We start from the raw sequence: 12,837 nt of genomic DNA, 5'->3' as shown, positions 1-12,837 counted from the left end.
GGGAAACGGGGAGGTGCAGAGTCAGGGGGCATTGGTAGAGAGCTTGTGGTCACTAATTGCAAAATATGTTAACAAGAAATGGAAATGAGGCCCAACAGCAAGAAAAAAGAAAATGATGGGCCCAGTGCCTGATGCTTTCTGTCTCTTCTCTGAGTCATCTGTCTGGGGAGGTTATAGAATTGTCTGTAAAACACCGAACATTAATTTAGACTTGCATATTAAGAATAAAGGATTATCTGTGCAGGAGCTGGGCTGAGGTTTATCTTTTGTTTACTTCAGAGAAAGAAGTACTTTAAATTTCAAGGCCAACATGAGTTTTATGAGATGTTTAAGCTGAAATAATATTGCAAAGGTCAAGCCCTCAAAGGCAGGGAGGGTCAATTCTAGAACCTGTACCTCCCAGTCCAGTTTAGACGGGTGGAGCTCCTTGTGAGGGAGCAGGGCTCAAGCGGAGCTACAAGCAAATGGCACCAACTCTAGACTAATGGGAAATTCTGAAGCAGTGGTGCCCAAACTTAAGCAGGCCCCAGAATCTCCTGGAGGGCTTGTTAAATTCAAAGCCCTGAACCCCACCCCCAGACTTTCTGATTCCATGGGTTTCGAGTGGGGCTGATAATTTGCATTCCTAACAAGTTCCCAGATGAGGGCGAGATGCTAGTCTGGGGACCACACTTTGAGGATCACTGTTTTGTTTTTTTTTTTTTTTTTGGCATCGCCACGTGGCTCGCGGGATCTCAGTTCCCCGACCAGGGAATGAACCATGGCAGTGAACGCCCAGAATCCTAACTACTAGGCCACCAGGGAACTCCCGAGGATCACTGTTTTAAAGGACCATTTTCAACAGATGGCCCAACTTGTAGACTGCCATGAGTGAGGGAATTGTAAACCTGTAAGTGGAAATCAAGGGGCTTCAGCTGGGCTGGAGAGTAGATTCCAGCACCTTCCCCATCCTGTGGCTACACAGCAGGAGTTCATCGTGGATATATCCCCAAACCACCATCTCAAAGGACCGCCCCTAGCAGGCCGTGTGGGAAGGGTGGAGCATACAGAGAACACACGTGGCCACTTGGCTGAGCACATAAAAATTTGATCAGCATAGAGGGGAAAGGATCTGCAGCTGGTGGGCAGGCGGAGAGAATGCACAGAGCAGGGGCCCTGGGCAAACCTTGATGACGCTGGGCACGAGCAGCTTGGGGGTTGCCAGGCCAAAACAGGCATCAATTCCACAGAACAGCAGGATGGAGAAAATGATGGAAAAGTCAGCTACTAGGGCCCGAACCTGCAGAAAAGAGACGAGCAAGTCAGAGAAGCTCTTGCCTGCTCCAGGCAGACCCCGTCCTCCAGTAGCGAAGAGGAGAGCTGCTGAGAGCTTGAGCTCCAGAGTCAGAAGACCCATCCTCAGCTATCTCAGAGAGTGCCAGTCACTCTCTAAGTTGGATGAACCTGGTGACACTCCCACCCATCACTTTTCATTTCCAATACTTGGTTTTCCAAGACCTTTGTGTTTTTACCAAACTGATGGCTGTGAAATGGTGTGATCTCATTCTTCTCTGCAACACTAAATTCCAGGTGGCAACATGGCACTTTGTAAGTATTAATTTGAGGGGAAAAAAAGGTGGTGATAAAAGAATATGACACTAACATGAATTTTATTTCATCCTTCAGGCAATAGATATTCTCAGATGCAGTCACTGCTCTGGAATTTTTATATAAAAGGCAACTTAGGGATATGATCTGGTTGGAAGTTGGAAGGAAGGGAGGGAATTTCTCTTGAGGATGCATTCGTGTTGCAAGTACACTATTTTTTGCTCAGTTTGTATTTTGTAAATCTTCCCAAAAATCTTTTATTTAGTCTTTACAAAATATTGGCAAAAATTCAATTATTCATATCAAAGATATTTTTCATCATCATCATTATTATTATTGGTAGTAATAGTAGTAGAAAATTTATTTAAGATGGCTTTAGAAGAGTGCTCATGGGGTTTCTGTTAGAAGAGCATTATAAAAATCTTCCCAGTGCCCCTCTTCATTTCACAACTGTTGCTCACATATGCAAGTGCTGTTTTGATTAATAAATGCTTTTATTCTAGCCCCAAAACAGTTAGAAAATGAAGTTAAAATAGCAGTTAGCATTTACAATAGGTAAAAACAAAAAAAAAATCAAGTATCTAGGAATAACTCTAATAAAAAATGTGCAAGACCTCAAGATCAAAACCTACAAAATATTATGGAGAAAAAAAAAAAAGACCTTAATAGGGACTTCCCTGGTGGCACAGTGGTTAAGAACTCGCCTACCAGCGCAGGGGACACGGGTTCGAGCCCTGGTTCAGGAAGATCCCACATGGCCGTGGAGCAACTAAGCCCGTGCGCCACAATTACTACTGAGCCTGAGCTCTAGAGCCCACGAGCCACGACTGCTGAGCCCGTGAACCACAAATACTGAAGTCCGCGCACCTAAAGCCCATGTTCCACAACAAGAGAAGCCACCGCAATGAGAAGCCCTCGCACTGCAACAAAGAGTAGCCCCCGCTCGCCACAACTAGAGAAAGCCGTGTGCAGCAACGGAGACGCAACGCAGCCAAAGATAAATAAATTAAATAAATAAATAAAAGACCTTAATAAATGGCAAGGTATACCATATTCAAGGATTAGAAGACTCAGAATTTGAGAGGTGTAAATTCTCCCCAAATTGACATTTAGAGTCAATATAATTCTATCAAAATTCCAATAAGTTTTTATTTTGGTGAAATTTAAGATTCTAAAATTTATGTGGAAATACAAAGGGCCAAGGCATTATTGAAAAAGAAGGACAAAGAGGGAAAGTTTGGTCTGTGAGATATACAGACTTATTATCAGTTTTAGAAATGAAGACTGTGATATTGGCATACAAATAAATCAGTGAAACAGAATAAAGAACCTTGAAACAGATCCCATCACATGTGTACATTTGATATATGGCAAGGGAAGCACTGCAGAGTAGTGGGAAAAGGATGGTCTTTTTTAAAAAAAATGTGCTGGCAGAGAGATCAGCTCAGTGCTGTGTGACGACCTAGACGGTAGGATAGGGAGGGTGGGTGGGAGGCTCAAGAGGGAGGGGATATATGTATGCATATAGCTGATTCACTTTGTTGTACAGCAGAAACTAACACAACATTGTAAAGCAATTATACTCCAATAAAGATGTAAAAAAAAAAGAAGTATAAACATAATGTACACATGAAACTTATATAATGTTATAAACCAATGTTACCTAAGTAAATAAAATTTCCTCTTTAGTTTGTAAAAATAAAATAAAATTTAAAAGTGCTGGAACAATTGGCTATCTAAATAAAAAACAAACAACACTCTCTCACACTATATGTCAAAAGCAATTCTGGTATATTATAGATTTAACATGAAAGGAAAAACAATGAAGCTTTTAGAAGATACCATAGGAGAATATCTTCTATCCAATATTTTCCTTGAGGAAAAATTGGATATATTTGATTACAGTGAAGCTAAGAATTTCTATTAATCAAAAGATACCATTAAGAAAGTAAAAAGGCCAGTCATAGAGCAGAAGATATTTGCAACACATATGATCACAAAAATGTTTCTATCCAGAATATATAAAGAGTTGCAAATTGGAAAGAAAAAGACAGACAACCCAGTTGAAAATGTGCAAGAGATTTAAACAGGCTCTTACAAGAAGAAAGTCAATGGTCATCTAGAGTCTGTTATACAGAGTGAAGTAAGTCAGAAAGAGAAAAACAAATACCGTATGCTAACACATATATATGGAATATATATATAAAAAAGAAATGGTCATGAAGAATCTAGGGGCAGGACAGGAATAAAGATGCAGACCTACTAGAGAATGGACTTGAGGACACGAGGAGTGGGAAGGGTAAGCTGGGACAAAGTGAGAGAGTGGCATGGACATATATACACTACCAAATGTAGAATCGATAGCTAATGGGAAGCAGCCGCATAGCACAGGGAGATCAGCCCGGTGCTTTGTGACCACCTAGAGGGGTGGGATAGGGAGGGTGGGAGGGAGGGAGACGCAAGAGGGAAGAGATATGGGGATATATGTATATGTATAGCTGATTCACTTTGTTATAAAGCAGAAACTAACACACCATTGTAAAGCAATTATACTCCAATAAAGATCTTAAAAAAAAAAATAACAGTGACTTCTTTATAAGTCACTTCTTTTAAAATTACAACTCAGTATTAAAAAAAAAAAAGAAAGTCGATGGTCATATGTCCAGTAAACACATGATAAGATTTTCAACTTCATTAGTCATTGGGGAAATAAAAGGAAAAAACCCACAATATACTACTAGGCTAAAGGTAAAAGTCTGACAATATCAAGTGTTGTCATGGGGCTTGACAACAAGGGAACCCAGTTCTCTCTGATCCAAAGTCTGTGCTCTTAACTTGAAAAAACCTCAGTGAGCAAGTGCTGATGTGGTGTCCATTCCATCAGATGGACCAGAACCCTCTCAGGGACTCAGTGGTGGCTTCCATGTGAACGGTCTGACTGTAGGGTGAAGTTACCTTGGTAGGGAAATAGCGGCTGAATTTGAACTTCTTCAGGGTCAGGGTCATGGAGTATGTCCCGAAGAAAAGGATGAAGGACATGAGTGCCAAGTCTGGGATGAACTGGCAGGAATTCCCAAGTAGGCGCCCACCATAGTTCAAACACTCCTTTTTGCTCAGCAGGGACCAGTCCAACGCTGTGAGGTTAAGGGGGTTGTACTTGGAGACCAAGACAGGAGAGAAACAGTCAGGGCCTTCCTGGGAGGTCAGCTGTTTCCTCCCCACTGCAGTGTCCAGGCAGCCCACGCACCCCTCCCACCCTCCAAGGGGCCCCAGCCCTCCTGCCCCATGATAGTGCCCAGCAACAGAGTGATGGTCCTGGGGACAGGCTGTTTCAAGGAATGACAAGCAGGAGGTTCCCTGGGAAGGTTAGGAGCTGACATGTGCTTCTTCATTGTGTTCTAGGTTGTACTGCTTTGTGAGCGAGGAGGAAAAGTGCAGGACTGGCTCCCATCTCAGTCAATCAACCATGGGTCCTGTCCACAACTCCTTCCTGGAGTGTCTCACATTTATCCTCCCCTTTCCTTCTTCTATGCACACACTTTTTGTGTGCATAGAAGAAGGAAAGGGGCTCACACCCCACCCTTGTCAGACCTCTTTTGGGTTAATCACTTCAGTCACTTGACCTTTGGTGTCCCAGATGCCTAAAATCCAGGGCACACAAAACAACTATATATATATATATATATATATATATATATATATATATAAAATACACATTCCTATATATATTCTTATTTATGTTCCTAAGTATGTATATGTACATATATTCATATATCTATATTCACACATGTATATTAATATATATGTTTCTAAGTGTAATAGAAGGAGAGTAATGTATAATAAAATTTAATTTATATTTTGAAAAATAAATGTGCAAATATTCAGGAACCTACATAATGAAGTAAACAGATGTTTGCAACTAGCCATAATGTATGTTTGTATTAAGAGAAGTGTGGTAGTTTGATATAATAACGGTCCCCAATGGATCATGGCTCCCTGTGTCCACACTCCTTTGCGATGTGACATCAACGGTCCTCCCATCAAAAGGTGATTCCCCTTTGAATCTGAGCTGGCCCTGGGCCTGCTTAGATCAATAGACCAATAGAATGGGGATCAACAGACCAACACAGTGGAAATGTTCCCCGCAATGTAGCCGTGCCTCTACTGCCGCACTGGTCTGGCCCAACATCTCTGTCTTGGCTTATTTCTCCTGATTTCCCTGTGTGATGCCCCACCCTCACTCTGTCTCAGCAGGACTGGTCCACCCACTGTCCTCAGGACAGATTTTGTGCTTTTCCTCTTGTGCCCTTCTGTCTATGCTGGTCCCTAGGCTTGGAATGTGCTGTTCTCTTTGGAACCAACTTTCCCAACCTTCAAGACCAGATCACGTTCTACTTTCTCTATGAGGCTTTCTTCTCTAGTTTGCAGAGTACGTTCTGCCTCCACTGCTGGAAGGATGCATTTGACCTATGTTTAATGCATGGCACGCTCTACTTGTGCTGCCCGTTACTTTTTCAGGTTAATCTCCACATGCATATTACAAGCAGGTTGGAGGGCAAGGACCACGTTTGTTTCTTAGATGTTTTTCGAACCATCATATCACCCGCACACAGCACCTTACACATAGTAAGTATTCATACATAGGCACTGACTGATTCCATTTTTCCTCCCTCAAAATCAGATACTTGAGAAAATCTTAGGTTAAATTGCCATTGAGCAGTCAGCTGCTTGTGCAGGGGTAACTTAAGGGGCAAGCTTAGGGACACTAAAAGTCCAAAAGTCTCCTCCCAGCACCGACCAGGTGCTACCCTTCACCTGGTTTTCTACTTCCCACCATTAGTGCCACTTAGGCTAGGTGTCTTCTCCTGACGGCCACTGCTCATCATTATCGGGAAAGGCAGACCAGACCTGGGGCCCTCGGAGACACATGAGTGCAAAGGACAGATCAGATTCAGAGAGGGGGGAGCATTAATAAGCTTTCTGGGGCTGGAGGGTGGCATTGTTGGTTAGGAACTGGGAGTCCTCGGTAGAAAGGCAAGGAAGAAGGTAGAAAGATGGGCGGGAAAGTTTACAGCCTTGCGCAGCCCTACTTACCATTCCTCACCTCAACCCCGCCCCCCTCCCCGTCGTGTGTGTGTGTGTGTGTGTGTGTGTGTGTGTGTGTGTGTGTGTGTGTGTGTGTGTGAGGGAGGGGGGGAGGTTTATGCACAAGGATTTAATAAAATGAGACAAAATGGGATTTTGACAGTATATACTTAAAATAAAAATACTCATTTTCACAGCTCTGCGGGTGACCCTGCTGTGGGTGTGCACCAGGGTTAATCTCTGCAAGTCTGGTCTAAGTTTCCCAAGTCTTCTCATTCTCCCCACAAACATAAGCCCTTGAATGTCTGACATGAACAAAGGACTTACCAGAGAAGTGTTGGTGTTTGGTGGCGACGTGGCTGAAGCATTGAACGTGGTTGTATTCGCTGTGGATGAGCACAGGGCGTGGGGAAGGGTCAGCAACTGCTGGGTGGGGATCCTGCACCCCACCCCAGGCCCCACTCTTGCCCATTTCCTTCCAGTTCCTTAGAGACAAGGACCGGCTTTCATTGTGAGGGCAGCTGTACCCTTCACTCTCCTCACTTGGGAGGGCAGGGGTTGTGGGAGGGAGCCTGGGCCACAGCTCCGACAGTCTAGCTGGGCCAGGTTAGGACAGCTCCTGTCTGACATGGAAGGGCTGGCTTTAAAAACTGCTGCCAAGACAAAATGCTAACACAAGTGGGTAAATAATGTGCCTTGTGAATCCCTACCACCCACTTGACCAATGTCTGTGCTCTTAGACTTGACATATTCAAAGAACTTACTCTTTGCCACGCTCTGTGCCAAACCCTTACATACATCATCTTGCTAAGTTCCTAAATCCCCAAGAAATCTCCACATTTTAAAGATGAGGTAACTGAGGCCCAGAGAGGTTAAGTAACCTGCCCATTGCCCAAGGTCACGCAACTCACACTTGGAGGAGCCGTTATCCATCCCAGGCAGGCTGGCCCAGAGCCTACACACCTCCCAGCTCTATACGACGAGCTTCCTTCCCTGCCCTGCTCCCCTCCACATACACTTCCTTTCTCTCCTGCCCTGTCCATATGTGTTTTTTGTTGGTTTTTTTTTCAGGTCAGCTGGGCCTGTAAGAACTTGTTGGGTATCTTCCCTAATCTGCCCGTTAAATGCTAGCTGAGGAAAAGGAAACCTGGGCCCAGGACCTGAAGGAGAATCAGGACCCCAGAGGTGCTGCTCTCAGCTGTTCACTCTGCATCCCTTGTCCACAGTCCCCTGCCCCAGCCTCAGTGTCCCTAAGTGGAGCAGAGGAGGGGTCCTTTTAGGGGCCATGAGACGAGTTGAGAGGACCTGTAATCCCCTCCTTGAGGGATGCAGCCATTTATTAAAAAGGCAGCTTTGGAGGTCACCCTCTCTCTTGTTCCTGCACTGCATGTGTAGAGGAGAAGGGCCAAGTTCTCCTTGCCTTCATCCTCCAAGTGAAGACTGACTAAGCAATTCCTCTGCAGCTGATTTAAGGAGGGAGGGAGGAGGCTCAGCCAGTTTGCTGGCAATAATCTAAACGCATCGCAAACCCCATTTAGCTCCTGCTAGGAACCCAGAGGGAATAAGAGGTTATTCATGAAGCTTCCTCCAACCTCCAACAAACTGTCATGGGGTGGATGGGATCACAGGGCCCTTCTATGTTGCCTACTTCTGGGGCAGTTGGGGCTGGGAGTGGCTAAGGAATTCAGTCTTGACCTAGGGCAGAATATTCTGAGAAGTTCTACAAACCCAGAGTTTTGTTACAATTGTTCTGAAGGACGCTTCACTGAAGAGAAATCAGGGACATCTGCTGCCTTTCCTCACACTACTGACCAAAAGAACATGATGCACAGTTAACAATGGAGCAGGAAGGCTGACTCAGGGGTCCCCTCGCAAATGCTACAGGACTCCCAGCTAACACTCGAGCCTGGTGAGTGTAGATGCACTTCCATTGTCCAAGGTTGTCAGATCAGACATTCTTTTGAAGTCTTCTGCTGAGGCTTTGCCATTCTTTTATATCGAGAACTTTGTGAGGTTTATCTGAAAGCCACTTTGAGATGAAGAAGGAAGAACTGTAACATGGAAAATCCTAGAAAGGGTCCAAGTATCAAATATTTTTCAATTCTAGTGTTTACAAAGTGGTACTCACTTGGGATTGAAAGCAGCCAAGTCAGTGTGTGCAGCATCCACAAATAGAATACAAACCAGTTACAATGGAAACAAGATCAGATTAAAAAGCGTGCCCCGAAACAAGCTCTTATGATAAAGAGTGACAAAGAGTGATAGTGTACCACAGTCACACTGGGTTTTGCAGTAACACTAGGATTATGGAACAGTTAGTAAACGAGTGGCCCATGGACTGGGAAAGAAACCCTCCTAGTTAGCTCTCCCCTCCCCAGTCTCCTAAACATCTAGAATTTTCCCTTTCATGTTGTCCTAATCAAAACTAACTTGTCCTGTTTCCAGTTCCTTTACTCTCCATGAAGAAACTGAAAACCTAATCTCACTATGGCTAGTTGCTAATAATGACTCAGTTTAATAGAGCAGTAGTTCTCAAACTTAAGCATACATGAGAATCACCCAGAAGGCTTGTTAATATACAGCTGGCTCTATCCCAGAGTTTCTGATTCAGCAGGTCTGGGGTGGGGCCTGAGAATTTGCATTTCTAACAAGTTCCCAGATAGTGCTGATGCTGCTTCCAGGGACCAACTTTGAGAATCATGGCAATAGCATGACCCAAAAGAATGAGGTGACATTAGGCACCTGGGTAAGGCCAGAGGGGACACTATTTGGTGGTAGGTGGATTCTATTATAGTTCTCAAATCCTACCTTATGTGCCCTGTTCCTAGGGAACCCCTATGTTTGGTTCCTCCTGTGGACAGATGATTGCCAGAATGGCCAAAGTTCCACATATGACCCTAGAATTTGGACCATTTCTGAAAGAAATTAAGGATGTGTACTTCCAAAAGCCATGTTTGTGCGAACATTTGTGTTCAGTGCAATGGATCTGTAGTCCAGAGGGTGTGAGCAGAAAACAAAAGTGCCTTGATGGGGCTTAGTCCACAGAGATGGGATTTGCTCTACAGTGTGATGACAAGAGCCTGCAGGTAGGATCTCCTCACTCCCCTGGGCAAGCAACATGCCCTGGCTCAGGACAACAGACAGCTTCACCTACTGCTGGGTTTTAATGAAATAACTCAAAATTAATTATAGAAAAAAAAAAGAAGAGAAAAAAATTGTCTCGACATCTTTACAAATTCAGAGCAGTGACAGAGGGTGAGAGGGTACAACCAAAACTATATTCCCTGATGTCAGAACAACTTTATCTTTACAAGGCCTAGTCTAAAGTAGAGTGCATAATAATTGTGCAACAAATATTTTTGGTTGACTTATCAATATTTTTTATCAGTTGTATGCATTAAGGTGCTGAACAACATGGTAACTACTTATGTGAAATGCCAACTGAATCTGAGTATAGATATGAAAACCTCACAAGCGTTCCATGAGACTGGAAGGGCCAGCATTGATATCCCCTAGGGAAACTGACATTTGGTGTGACCTTGGGTGTCTCTGGACCTCAGTTTTCTCTGTGAGTCCAGCCTGGTGGTGCTAAGAGGTATGTGGATGGCTCTCTAGCCTCTGCTCTATAGCATCCTGGGCACTCTGAGCACGTCCCACTGAAAGCTCTTAGGGGCATGATTCTGACTGCGAAAGAGGCCAGTGGTTCAGCTATGGAAAGTCCTAACTTTACAGATGGCACTTTTTTGGTCAGAAAGGGACTTCACAGGAATGAGTTGACCAGTTGGTTGATTCAGCCTCCCACCCAGCACAGGGATCCTTTTTACGATACCTTTGGCAGATGGATATCCAGGTAGTGTCCAAGGAGCTTGCTACCACCCGAGGGGGCCAATACCTCTCAGGGTGGTGGCTTCCACCACTGTTAAGATATACCTTGAATTCAGCCAGCGTTTGGCTCCTGGAGCTTTTGTTCTTCAGCCCTCATTCTGCATCTTATAGTTACACAGGGTGAATCTGGCCCCTCTGTGACATGACAGTCTTTCTCTAATACCTCTCTAAAAGCCTGGATAACCCCAGGTTCTCTAACCATTCTTTAATGACATAGTTGCCAGGTCCTCCTCCACCCTGACTAGTCCTCCACCCTGGACACGTCCCCATCTGTAGGGATGTTCATCCCTCTGGTGTGAACACACTGGCAGTGATGTGTCAGGGAGAACTCATGGTGTCATGTGCTCATGGAGCTGGGAGGGACTTTAGGCTCCATCAGGCCTACCTCTGGCCTAGAGCAGGAACCCCTGAGTAGCATTTCTGACTGGTGTGGCCTCCACATTACTCCACACTGAGGCCAAACATGCCTTCTTCCCTTCCTGGGGTATCACTATCACTGCTCCCTCCTGACTACGACCCTGGGCTCTGGTATTGTGATCCTCATTAGACCTCCTGTCCCCTTGATTTCCTTCCAAAAACTGGTTTAAGACCCTGTATTTGCTCCTTTGGGACAGAAAGTCCTTGGCTGAACAGCCCCTCCCAAGCAGGCTCATGCTCCTGCATTTGAGTAGACAACGGGGTAGAGGGGGGGGAGGCAGAGGGGGAGTGGGTGTTAGAGGGGAGTGGGTAGTGGGAGGGGGTCTAGGGCACCTCTGGGGTTACCGGTCACCTGTGTCGGGGGCGACGCACTCGCATTTGTAGATGGTGATAGAGTCAGGCTTAAAGTTCATGTTGATGGGGTAGTACTTGAAGGCACCAATCATCTTCTTAATGGCATCATAGATGAAGATGAAACTGATGAGGGTGGAGAAGCCCTCCTCAGTGAAGCGGGTGATATACTTGATGATAAAGCTGGCATCTGTGGCCACCAGGATAAGGCACTGGACAGCTGAGTGTAGGCCAATCCAGAGGCGGAACTCCATGTAGTCCAGGCCATTGCCTCTGGAAAGCAGAGGGAATCGAAGGGCCTCCAGCCCAAGGCTCTTGGCTGTGCTCGGCTCCCCAGACCCACCCTGGGCGCCTCATCTGCCCCTCCTGTGGCACAGATGCCCTCCTAGGAAGTACAAGAGGACTGGGGATGGGGACAGTTCCCGGGTGGGGTTGTCTGGTCTTTGAGAATTCCGGGAAAGGCTCCCATGGGGTGGCAGAAAGGTGCTCACACACTTCGGTTCTTACACATTTGGTAAAAAACACCAGAGTGAAGGAAAAACAGGGAATTTCAGAATGACACAGCTGGAGCAGACCTTAGAAATGGGCTCATGTTGTAGGTGAGGCAACTGAGCCCAGAGCTGCGTGAGTCAGGGTATAGCCTTCTGACCTCCAGCTTGAAACTTTTTATACACTGCATTGACTTTCAAGTCATAATTGCTCATGAGCAAAGCAGGGTGAATTCTCTCCTCTTGTCTTGCCTGGATTTCTCCCCATGGGCTGTGCTAATATGCACTAAGGTGGCTTAAAGGCAGATATCGGAGGGAGTCAGGAGGGACCACCTGGCAGTGCCTCCTACAGGTAAAGACAGCTTTGGTACCTTCTCACCCCACCTCCCCCTTGGGGCTCTTCCCCTACCCCAACCTTGGCATACTGTCCCAAGTGTGAAAGCAGGCACTGGGGGCCACCAAGGGCACCTACTTGCTGAAGTCGAAGAGGAGCTTCTCGAAGATGAGGATGGGCCCTGTGCTGCTGAGGATGATGAGAGGCTGTCCCGAGAAGAGGCAGAACAAGGAGCCAGCCATGGCAGTGCCCAGGAAACTCTCCATCACTCCCTGGGGGCATGAGGAGTGTGAGGCTCAGTAGAGGTGTGAGAAAGGGGCCTCTCCGACAGGTTAGAACCCAGTTATCTCAGCAAGGGCCACAGTGCTCGTCCTCTATCCTAGGTCCTCTCCTCCTCAAATTCTGCTCCCCATCTCTGACTCCACAACCTCTCACAATTGCCAAGCATCACTCTCTAATTCTAGGTCCCATGTGACTTCCTTTTGGCACCCTAGGGCCTAGAAAACAGGGCTGCCAATGGTCATGCTTGTTCCTGTGCCCATTCTACTCCCAGAGGACAGTCCATTCATCCACCCAATCATTTATTCATTCAAAGATCTAGTAGGTGATTTTAAAGGTCAGACCATTCATTCATTCATTCACTCAAAAATCTATTAAGGGCCTACTATGTATCAGGCATTGTGCTAGACA

The 12,837-nt window shown here is 45.6% G+C and overlaps 2 protein-coding genes across 13 annotated transcripts in view; one reads left to right on the top strand and one right to left on the bottom strand.

The window, feature by feature from the left end:
* The window catches only part of SLC4A5 (solute carrier family 4 member 5), a 145,857-nt gene that overhangs the window by 21,551 nt on the left and 111,469 nt on the right, over window positions 1-12,837 (bottom strand). For all 8 annotated transcript variants that reach the window (XR_014234722.1, XM_082356562.1, XM_082356560.1 and 5 more), the window contains 5 exons: window positions 12,286-12,419; window positions 11,327-11,598; window positions 7,000-7,058; window positions 4,543-4,743; window positions 1,166-1,279 (listed from right to left, as the gene is read on the bottom strand). Coding sequence is in view for 7 of the 8 variants with exons in the window: in XM_082356562.1 (XP_082212688.1) it covers window positions 1,166-1,279; window positions 4,543-4,743; window positions 7,000-7,058; window positions 11,327-11,598; window positions 12,286-12,419 (780 nt within the window). In the remaining variant the exon portion in view is untranslated. The remainder of the gene's footprint in view (window positions 1-1,165; window positions 1,280-4,542; window positions 4,744-6,999; window positions 7,059-11,326; window positions 11,599-12,285; window positions 12,420-12,837) is intronic.
* Window positions 1-12,837, top strand: part of MTHFD2 (methylenetetrahydrofolate dehydrogenase (NADP+ dependent) 2, methenyltetrahydrofolate cyclohydrolase) — a 67,319-nt gene that overhangs the window by 43,771 nt on the left and 10,711 nt on the right. The gene's annotated exons all lie outside the window — the stretch shown is intronic.

Source organism: Balaenoptera borealis, assembly GCF_965194805.1.
Source record: "Balaenoptera borealis genome assembly, chromosome: 15".
NCBI lineage: Eukaryota > Metazoa > Chordata > Mammalia > Artiodactyla > Balaenopteridae > Balaenoptera > Balaenoptera borealis.
Note: the sequence above shows the minus strand (reverse complement) of the source record. Positions and strands in the feature narration are given on the sequence as shown.